The following is an 11,320-nucleotide window of genomic DNA, read 5'->3' on the forward strand; positions in this document are numbered from 1 at the left end:
GCGGGGCCCGGATTTTAACTTTTAAAAAAATTTTTTTTTTTGTTGTTTGGTGGGTTTTTTTTTTTTTTTTTTTTTTTTTTACAATTCAATTCAATAACGAGGTTTCAGACTTTCAAAGTCATTGTTTTCATATTAGAAATAAGCTCAAAATGGATTGCTTTCTCAAAACCACAGCACCTACATTCTAATTATAGAGCTACATGGTGGCACCAGACAGAACTTAACCCGACGTTCTCAGTTTACAAAGGTTTACAGACAAACTACAAAACAGAAACGCATGATCTTTAAAACAAACATACGCTACAGCTAAATTTTTTTGCGGGTTTCGTAGGCTGGCCTCAGTTCTGCAGAGGCATAGATATGACCCAACCTGCTGTTTATTTAGACCTTACTCTTGGACAAATGATCCCACTCTAACCACACAAACCTCAAGTCTCTGTGTCAATAATACCTGCAACATTGATTATGACAGCGCACAAAGCAGACGGCAGCAGGAAAACAGTTTTTGAGACTCAACGTATCCATGTATCGATCGAGCACGTCTGACAGCTATATGCTCTGCAGCTTGAGGACACAAATTCCAGAACAAGTCTGCGTCTCCTCTCCCCTTGGCAGAGACGTCAAGTAAAGTTGAAGAGATGTAAAGCAGCGACACCTGCTTTGCCTGAAGCGAGGCTCTGCTGTACTCATACATGAGTTAATTCAGGATTACATCGCACAGAGGCCTTATCCACCACTGACAAAGGATTGTGGAAGGAATGAGAGAGAAGTCGGGGAATCAGATGTCTAAAACAACAGCACTGTACAGGTTCTCTAAACCGGCTGAATGGGGAGCTTTAATCTCTTCCAAACTCTTCTAAACCTGTGTGTATTCCCATTTGCTTGTGCAACTGTTCCACATGTTTTCTTCCACTCAACTTTCCCTTAGTGGACATAGAAACAGCATTCTGTACAACCAGCCTCTTGAACAATGACCTTTTGGGGCTTCCTCTGCTTGAGCATGATGTTTGCTAAACTACTGTCAAGTCAGCAGTCTTCACCGTGAATGTTCAGGCTGTCAGATAACATTTCTGTAACTTGAAGGGCTGTTAAAAGGTTTATGCCTGTTTTCTGTCACGTTTACCTGTTTCAGGTCATCAGACAAATTTAAATTCAAAACAGTTCTCATAATTTATTAAGAGAAGAGGCTGTCCAAGCCAAAGCTGCTATTATGAGAGAAAGTATTACTCCCCGTTGCTCCACCCATAGACGCAACTACTGAACTTTAGCTTTGGAAGTAACCGTCAGTGAGACTTTGGGTGTTTGTCAGACTTATATCAAGATTTTTACTAGGCCAATACAAATATTCATTGTGATTTTTGAAGGTATTCAGAGGTAGGCTTGCTGGTAGGCTTATGTGCACTTGGGTCCTGATGCTTGACCCAAGTGCACTTAAGCCTAAAGTTATGAACGGATCGAGGAATAGTCTCCTTCATTGACTTTCTGGTAGAGAACAGATTTCATGGTTCCGTCTACGATGACAGTTCATTCCATAGCATTAAATCATTTCCAGACCATCATGTTTGACCATGAATACAATGTTTACTTTACGAAATGTACTCAGAGTTTCTCATCCGTTATTGAATATCTTAAAATCGACTATGATGTGTTGCATTTTGAGATCTTTTAGGGGACAAAAAAAGTAAACTTTAGCCAATAACTAAACTTCAGCTAACTAATTTTGTTAATGATGTTTTTTTCATGATAACTGGTCAACACTGCAAAGAATAATCAGGCCTGCAGAGAGGATCACCAGAATGGATCTTCCTCAATCCAGCACTTGCACAGGTCTAGGATCAGGAGAAGGACGGTTAAAATTTCTGCAGACCCCTCACATCCTGGACACAAAGCATTTAAAGACTTTTACCTATCAGGTTGGCACTACAGAGTGATATTTACATGGCCAGTGATGAAACGATTTCCTTCCCCAGGCTGACAAGTTGACAAATACCCAACAGGTAGAGCCACTTTGATTTGGAAAGATTTCCTCTCAATAAGTAAAATATAAAAACTGCATTCTGGATTTGCCCACCTCATCTTTGTCTGATGTTTAAATTTGTATAACCTGTGATATTTCCCCATATTTACTGAACTTCAAAAAGCCAACGCTACACTCCACTCAGCATGTATTGATCCTGTTGGGGCCCCTCAAAAGTTCAGGTTAGCTCACTCACTGCTCAGTAATCTCTTTGGCTCTGGAGCCAAACAAGAGAAATAAGAATCTCACAGGTAGTGAGTGGCCTGGGGGACAAAAGAGGGGGCTCCAGGAAATGTAAACGCAATCGCAGTGAGTCACACAGGGAAGCCGCCTGACTAGCAGACTGTGCTACCTCATGGGGATAAGGCAAGAGGGCGTGGCGGTGATACAGATGGCCACCTTTGTTTGGATTAGGACTGGCTCAGTTTATACATGGAGCCATTCACATCTACACCTCAGCTGCTGGTTTCACATGGCACGGCTTCCAGAATGACAGATCAGAAGATTAATATTTCTTCTTATAGGAAGTCGATAGGATGGTCTGGATAAACTCCAGTTGTTGTTTTTATTTTTTTATTAAATCAACACCCGGAGTGGAAAATAACAGTTTTCAGCTTTTACGACTGTTGCTAAATAGCAAGTGTTGAGCAAAACTGGTGTTACAGTGAAGCACCTGCAGGCATCAGTCAGGGCGTTGGCCGTCTTCTCTGGGCTTTATCAAACAAAGACGAGCATTGGTGCTCAAGAACAAACTTAAGTCTGAACTGTGAGAGCTTGACATACAGGACCGGCACAGTGATTGTTGCTGCAAGAGGAAAGAAACTGGAAATGCTCAAAAGAAAGAAAAAGAGCCAAACTTTGGGTCAAAAGTTTCCAGTCATTTGCTTTTCTTCCATGACATGCTTTCGCAAAAGAGCTGAAAGATAATCTCATTCTGACATATTGCGGTCTCTTTGTTTGCTGAAGAGAAGATAAGATTACAGAAAACAGCTATGTCGGTAACAAGAACAACAAAAAGCAAACAACAACAAGAAGCCTCAGAAACAGTCTGGAGGGTTTTCTCAGATTGTACGCCCTTCTGTGTGTGCATGTCGGAGGAGGAGAACCTGTGATGGAGGGGTAACGCGAGCTGGTGAAGCTTGTGAAGCTGTCGCAGCCATGCAGCGGCTTGTCTGGTAAGAGCGGCAGCAGCATTCCTGAGAGATTGATAATTACCGACTGAAGAACTCTTCTCTCCAAATCTGCTTTCTCCCTCTCCACCACACACACACACACACACAGATGTACGAGTCTTCAACCTCTCCCTGTCACACGTCCCTCCTACAGCCCCCCTGCCACAATTGGCCACATGGAAGAAAACAGATAATAGCTGGCACATGGAAGTCATTTAGAGATAATATAATATGCAGTTGTGCGTTTCCACTGAGAGAAACTCGGCATTCAAAGAGGACAATGTTCCGCAACTTTTTCTAATGATTTATACATTGGACTAACTGTTTATCATCTAATCTGGTAATTGTGTTACTGGTATTAAAGTGTGGCAGGGTTTTAAAAAAAACAGCTCATATTTCTAGTCTAACTCTTTATAGGGTTTAAAAGTCCTCGATTAGAGGAAGCGCCAGAGGTGGGAGCATAGCCCATCACCGCCAGTCAATTCACTGGTGGCTGAAATCAGGCTTTTACACTTTTCCTCAGAAGACAGACAAGTTAAAGGAACCCTCCTCAAAGCTTGTTCCTAGCCCTAATGCTTATATGTCATTACTTCTGTTAAGTTTTTGCTCTGCCCAAACAAGAATAAATATAAGTTGCACAGTTAATAAATTGCAACATTTTTAAACAACTATATTCTGGGGTTTTTTTCTGCTACCAATATGCAATATGTGATAAAAAAAAATATTGCAGGGCTATTAACTGTTTACTCAACAAATGTAGGCATATTGAGTCATGCGTGACTAACTATTAGGAAATGCTGGCAACTCATTATGCAGGCTTCCTAAAGGTGTGCCCCAGTGCTCAGAGGGATAGGGGGTATCCTTTACAAACAGGATTCGTGGTAAGGTAAAGTTGGAAAGGATATCTGTTGAGCAGTGACTTTAGGCTGCATGCAAGCAGAAACCCAGACTAATTAACATGTTATCAGGTTTTTAGACTCTCAGAATTCCTCCATCGCACAGCGATTCTCAATCCTGATCCTCAGGGCTCACAGTCCTTCATGTTTTAGATGCATCTCTTCTCCAATCCAGTGACTGCATTACCTACTCAGTATGCCATCTAGTTCTACAGAAGCCTTTAAATCACCCATTTGTGTAAGATAGATGTGTGGCAGAAGGGAAACACAAAGACTGCGGGACAGGACCACACAAACAATGGACGTATTGGGTCTCATTAGCTTCGCTTCCAAGGGTTGCCAGGAATCCCAAGTTAGGACTGCAGGTCTTACAGCCCCCTGCACTGCCTGGTCACTCTTGAAAATAAAAATTTAAAAAAAGAAAAGAAACTGTCATGGAGCAGTACTGACCAAGTCACTAAGAGGGCAAACACAGCTGGACAGCAAAGGGGTTTAAAAATACAACCTGGCATTGCTGAGTGTCTGCTGGGACTCGGGGTTAAATTGAAGCTTTCTCAGCCGAAGAGGCAGAAAAATGGCCAGAAGTCAAAGAAAAATGATTATAGTATAGAAAATAAAGCATTTTGGCAAGTGTGGGAACAAGCTTGTTTGCATTTGCAGACCGCCTGGTGCTAGCCTCCTTACAATATGAACTCACTTGAAAATGCTGATGAAGGCTTACTGATCATTTACTCATCCCTTTGATTAACAGCACCCCGTTCCACACTCATGAGCCAGACGTTTCCACACTGACACACACAGATCACTCAGTCATGTGGCTGTTACAGAACTGATTGTTCTTCCTGTTGCCTTGTCTGGACAAGAGGCTATGACCTTTCCTCCATTGAGCAACTCAGCCTAAGCCTGACAGCAGTTTCACAACAAAATGATGCATCTTTCAGGCTTTCTGAAAGAAACACACCAGCCAAGGCAGGGATCGAATTCAGAGTCTTTCCGTTGACTTTTTTTTTTTTTTTTTTCACCAATTGCTTTGGCCAAATCAGACCAGAGGATATTTAACCGGCATTTCACAGGCTTCTCAAAATCTACTGATTTACCCATGTTTTTTCTTTTTTCAACAGTGGAGTCTTGTGCAGTAAATGGGCATAGAAATTGTGTGGTTGAGTGCATTCCTTATTGTTTTTTTTTTTTAACTACTGTACCTGGTCATTTTAAAAGAGAGATTTCAGCAGATTTCTTGCATGTGATTTTTGCAGTTTCTTTTCATCATCTGTTCATTACTTTGCTATGAACACACAGCAAAGTGTCCAGTTAGCACATTGCAAAGCATTCATAGCAAAGTAAAGTGTTAGAATGTTAATGGATTAGCATTCTAGCATTAGCACACTTTGACTCAAGTTATTGTCCATTAGCATTCTAGCATTAGCACACTTTGACTCAAGTTATTGTCCATTAGCATTCTAGCATTAGCACATTTTGACTCAAGTTACTGTCCATTAGCATTCTAGCATTAGCACATTTTGACTCAAGTTACTGTCCATTAGCATTCTAGCATTAGCACATCTTGACTCAAGTTATTGTCCTTCAAACGCAAAAATGAGCAGGTCAGGAATTGGAGAACATTTGTATCAGGAAAATGTGTGCGTCTCTGTTTTCTCCTGTTATATCATCTAGATTTTCATGTCTGTCTGGATCTACAGCTGAATCTTTGCTCTTTGCTACTGCTCACATACCACAACTGTAATTTCCTTGGGTGCAAGCCTTGGCATGGCAGACATGGTGAAGAAGGAACACCAGTAGGTGACACACCCTTTCTAAACAAAAATGGCTTCATCTTGGCCTCTACTTTTCAGTATGAAAGCGTGAAATTGCAACTAAAAAAGAAACAGAACCCCAGCCCTCACTGATCTGCAAAAGAAAAGTTCAAGTCCAAATCTTAAATTTGTCCAAAGTTCCACAGATGCAGCAGAACAGACAGAAAAGGATGAAAGTCCTTGCCCAAAGAGGTCCACAAACAAGCAGTGTAAAATGCATGGGCAACAATCAAAACCAAGTGCGAGAAAATCATGTGGTAAGGAAGCATTTCCAGCTGGGTGAGAGGAAGGAGACAATAGGGTTTATTGTCAGAGGTCTTAAATTACCTCTGTTGGATTCTTCAAAGCGCTCCACTTTATTTGATTACAAAGTAGAACATTGGCCTCAACAAGAAGGTTTCTCTTTAATTTAAAAATAAATCTTAGAGCAGAAACGTTAAAAACTGGATAAAAGAAAATATAGATTGTATATTTAATTTTTAAAGTAAAGTTTATAGCGCAAATGTTTTCAAATAACTAAAAAATAAAAAGCATATTAGGGAGTTTTGCGTCTAAACGTGAAAAGAAAAGAGAATCTTACCTTTTTAAAACTTTTAAAGATCCGGTTAGGGTTTATTCACTCACTCTCCATATGAAGCGTCTCTCAGGGGCTTCATTTCTCTCCAGCTCCAAACTTTTTTTATTCTTACTGTCCGACAGAAAACTTCAGGTGAACCATTTCCGTGAAAACTTCAGCGCGCTTCACGAAACTGTAGCATTTACTCGGCTCCACTGTGTCGAAGGAAAACAGAAGAGTTTGCCCTGCTGTCATGAGCTGTTTGTCTGTCTGTCTGTCTGTGTGCGGACGCTCCAATGAACCAAGGCAGATAGGAAGGGAGTAAAGAAAATACCACCGAGTTGGAAATCCCACCTGTAGGAGGCAGGGCTCAGGTAGGAGAGCGGCAGTGGTCGGCGAACTGAGGACATCTGGTGGCGAACGTACAAAACTGCGACAGCTCTAACCCCCAAAAACACGAAACAGGTCCTCATATTTTACTGCTAAAATGTTATTTTAAAGAAAAATAATTAATTTGAAAATTAAAAAAATATTTATGTTTCACTATTTTTTTTCTCACATGTCCATACGACAAAACTTCTTTTTTTTTTTTAAATTAAACTTTTAAATATTTTTAATTCATCTGTAATGTGGCTCAGATTTGTAAAATTCATTGAAAATTAAAATAAATTAAATTAAAATTTAAATATATCTGGAATTAAAGCTAGTTCCATTTAACAAATGGGTCCAATTTTTACTTATTTATTCAGAAAATATTTCAAATTGGTTTACAATTTCCTAACGCATCACCTTGGAAATTAACATTTCCCACATTTGGTCATGCTGCAACCTGAAACTTCAATGTTTGTTTTTTTTATTTGACAGCTTAACACAATGTATGTAGTAACTGTAACATGGAGAGAAAAGGATAGTTGCTTTTTAACTTAAAAAAAACAAACAACAAAAACAAACAAACAAAAAATCCTCACACCATGATACTTCTGCTAACATGTTTCATTGTGTGTTCAGGGTGAATTATTAGTTTTCTGTCACACAGAGTTTTGCATCTTGACCAAAAACATCAGTTTTGATCTCGTCTGATCAGATCACCATCTTCAATGTTTCCTGAGTCCTCTTCTGGTTTGAGGTAAATTGAGAAATATGAAATATGAAATATGAAAAATGGTGTAAAAGTATAAGTGTGAATAGTTTTGCAAGGCACCATGACATTGGGGTTTTTAAGACTACAATATTCCTTTTATTCTGCTCATATCTTGATGAAATTCTTTTATGTGTCCCAGGTTGTTGCTTATTTCCATTTTTCTGAGGGAGGCTTGATAGACAGTATGCAAAACTGCTGAAACAAATATGTTCATTAATCATGCAAATATTACATCCAGAGCAACTGGTTGCACTGCTCTCCTAATATTGCAACGCTTTCCTGGACGATTTATGGTTAAAAGTTCATGAAAACAGTTGCTTTCCACCACAATATTACTGGCAAACTAAGTGCACACATAAAAAAAAACAAGCTGCTGATGTGTATAAATATAGACTTTGATGCCACATAAGCTGGTCAAGACACAGTCTGCTCCCAGCACTGACACAGTTTGTGATTCCATGAGAGTCCTAGATAGAGTTTCCCCTCCATGCCTCCTGTGTTATTAATAAATACAAAGTGATCCTGTGTTTTCCTGGAGACATACGGAGAGCAAAGAACTACTTAGCACTAAAGAACAAACTCCACTCAAAAGTTTTGAAACACTGGGGCTGGCATTTCCAAAACAGTGAGTAAAGTATACTTAATTTGAGTTGTTAATCATCTCCACGATTCGATCGTGAGTAGAGAGTCATTGCTGGGATAAGAGCGGTTAGAGTTAGCATACTTAATTATGTTAAACTGCCTATTAAAGAAGGAATTAGATTATTAAAACCACTGATGTGATTTAATGTAGATTATTTCTCGGTCAATGACTGTAAAGTTGTTTTCTGCTTTAGTTTGTCATGAGCAGAAAACAGCAAGTGGAGGACGACAGCAACACGACATCCGCTGAGGAATTACACAGTGAGGATATTTCAAAACATGATGTACACACTGACTCTGAAGCAGCCCTGTGTGAAACTGCACTGCTCAACGCACTAAAGATGGACCAGATGGGCATGAAAGCTCTGGGGGAACTTTTTGAGTACTGGATTCAGCAAGTGTCGGGTCTGGAGAGGCAGAGGGACGAGCTGATCCAGGAGCTTCTCGCTCTGAACAAACCTATGCTGCAGGTTGTGGAACACCTCAGAGAAAAGCTGATGGCGGCGAGGAGGCTCCTCACTCTGGCTCAGCTGGATTATGTCGCCACGCACGAGGAAGTGGACCAGGTGAAGAGGAAACTGTTCACCGCAGCCAGAGACTGCATCCAGAGTCAGGTGACGCTGGCTGGACAGGAGTACGAAGTGGCTCAGTCTGGTCTGACGCAGGTCTGTGCACATCCTGTTCACGCTCCCTGAAATGTTTCTCTGAGTTGCAACTTTTAATCATTCTTGTTGTTGGAACTATTTATTCGTTATTTTTATTACTTTGAATTTGTTCACGTTTATTCTCAGTTTACTTTTTTTTATATAATTTTTGATTATTTGTAGAATTTAATTGCAGGTTAGTAATTGTTTATTTTTTATTATTATTATTTTTTGTTGTTTTTTTGATTTCATTATTTCCTAAGTTAGATAGGGAGGACAGTAAGTCCATTTTATATATGATTTTTTTTTTTTACCAGAGCAGAAGAAGCAGCAGGAAAAAGTTTTATCTTTATTATTTGCTTGCCAACTGAGAGAAAAAAATAAATTGTATAAAAAGCAAGCGTAAAATTTTGGACATTGGCTTATGGATCGAACTTTTATGGGATGTTTGATTTGACAAACAATTGCCACAACACTTGTTCTGTGCAGTGTCATGTCTATCATTTGGGAGATAAAACAATGTGATTACATATAATCTTCATTACATTTTGTAAAATCTTCAACTAAAAGCAATAAATAAATGAACATTTCTGTCATTTTGTTAAATGTTTAGCAAAGTAAACTCCTTATTCTCACAGGAAAGATGTTGCTGGAATTAGCCATTTTATTTTATTATATCATACATCCCGTTTTTGCCGTAACAAATTTGTGCTCACCGGTTTACATTCAGCGCCTTGCAAAAGTATCCAGTCACATTACAAGAACAAGTTTTACTGTATTCTATTGAGATTCTATCCGACAGACAAACAGAAAGTAGTAAGTATGAAGTGGAAGGAAAGGATAAGAATGAAAATCTGAAAAGTGTGGCGTACATGTGTATTCTAAGCACTTTACTCTGGTACACCTAAAAAATATATAGGGCAAGTAACTGCATTAAGAATTCATCTGACAGAGCTTAAGCTATTTTGCAAAGAATATTAACAAATTTAAGTCTCTAGATGTGCAAAGCTGGCAGAGACGTTCTCCAGAAGACTTGTAGCCTTAAAAGGCATAACATGGATATTTTATTTCCCAAAAAAAAAAACATTTTAAAACATGTTTCAGTGCCTTTAAATGCCACATATAAATTTGTGGTCTTTATGTAGTCAAGTGTGAAACAAGGCACTATGTGTGCAAAAACTTACCGTGTATCTGCTCCTCATGCTCTCTTTATTGATAGGAGGAACTCAAGGCCAGTCTCCATGATCTGTCCCATGAGTTGCACCAGCTGCAGACTGACCACCAGAACCAGCTCAACTCCCTCAGAGATCAGGTCTCTAGACCGCGCCGGTCGAGGACCATGAGTGACGTCAGCCAGTGTCGGCAGGCTTCCATCAGGCTGCAGCGGAGGCTCAGCGGCAGCGTAACGGCACTGGAGGGCTGGTACGAGCCACGCATGGTAGCCCTGCTGAGGAGAAGGCAGGCCGGGGAGGAAGCACTGAGAAACTGCAAGGAGCAGGCGATGGACCTGAGAGCCAGCCTGGGTCCTCTGAGAGAAGACATACGGAGGCTGGAGGTGCAGAGATCCTGTCTGCTGAAACGGATCAATCTTATGGAGATAGAGAGGGAGGAGAGGACAGCACATCACAAGGTAGGACTTGTCTCTAGAGAAACATTGATGTTTAGAATGGAGTAAACCTCAAGGAAATTGTATTGTTCATACAGGAAACAGTGGAAGGACTACAAGAGACACTGAGAGAATTAAAATTGGAGTTTGAGATTCAGAAAACCTTCAGGACTGATTTGGAGCAGCTCACAGAGGGCCTGAAAACAGAGCTCACATTTTTAAGGTAAATTTACATACATATGTTTTGCTTTAATTGAGAATCCATGTGACAAGTGGCTGAAAACTGTTCTGTCTCGCAGAGGCAACGATGAACCGCATAACATCTCTGAAGAGGACGAAGTTATCGATTTCCAGAGGCTGAAAGCAGATCAAACCCCAGAACAGCTTAAAAGTTTACATCATGATCTTGCAGATCATGTTACTTTAGGATGCATTTGACCCTTCCTGTGGACTGATCTACAAAAAACAACTTCAGTGGCTTTTAGAAGCAAAAACTGCTTCCACGACTTTGAACTTAAACTGTTGCAGATTTACTCCAAAATAAGCAGTCAGAATTTTACCAGATTATGCTTCTCAGAATTGGACAAGTTTATGGAGTTTGTATTTTTAACTTCAACACCATGAGAATTTAATAAAAAAAACAAACACTGGTTTTTATTACATTTTTTTCTGCAGCAAATACATCGTGCTGTAGTTTCTCCTGACAGAAACTGCAGCATAATGCAAACATTAACAAAATTCCTAATTTATAGAACATTAAGTCTGGCCTCCAAAAAAAAAAAAAAAAAAAAAAAAAAAAAAATTCAAAAATTTTTTTAAAAATTTTTTTTTT

General features: G+C 39.6%; 2 protein-coding genes across 2 annotated transcripts in view; one reads left to right on the forward strand and one right to left on the reverse strand.

Moving 5' to 3' along the window:
* The window catches only part of LOC106952287 (uncharacterized protein KIAA1522 homolog), a 33,697-nt gene extending 26,909 nt beyond the window's left edge, over positions 1 to 6,788 (reverse strand). The window contains exon 1 of the mRNA XM_015040303.1: positions 6,480 to 6,788. The gene's annotated coding sequence lies outside the window, so the exon portion shown is untranslated. The remainder of the gene's footprint in view (positions 1 to 6,479) is intronic.
* Positions 6,789 to 8,020: 1,232 nt separating this feature from the next.
* On the forward strand, positions 8,021 to 11,190 carry LOC106952279 (syncoilin-like). Its single transcript, XM_015040294.1, has 5 exons — positions 8,021 to 8,221; positions 8,433 to 8,903; positions 10,102 to 10,512; positions 10,587 to 10,711; positions 10,788 to 11,190. The coding sequence occupies exons 2-5, from the start codon at positions 8,439 to 8,441 to the stop codon at positions 10,924 to 10,926; spliced, it is 1,140 nt and encodes a 379-aa protein (XP_014895780.1). The 5' UTR covers positions 8,021 to 8,221; positions 8,433 to 8,438; the 3' UTR covers positions 10,927 to 11,190.
* The last annotated feature ends 130 nt before the right edge of the window (positions 11,191 to 11,320 follow it).

The sequence above is a fragment of the Poecilia latipinna genome, unplaced genomic scaffold (assembly GCF_001443285.1).
Source record: "Poecilia latipinna isolate Pla-1442-1.1 unplaced genomic scaffold, P_latipinna-1.0 Scaffold504, whole genome shotgun sequence".
Taxonomy (NCBI): Eukaryota; Metazoa; Chordata; class Actinopteri; order Cyprinodontiformes; family Poeciliidae; genus Poecilia; species Poecilia latipinna.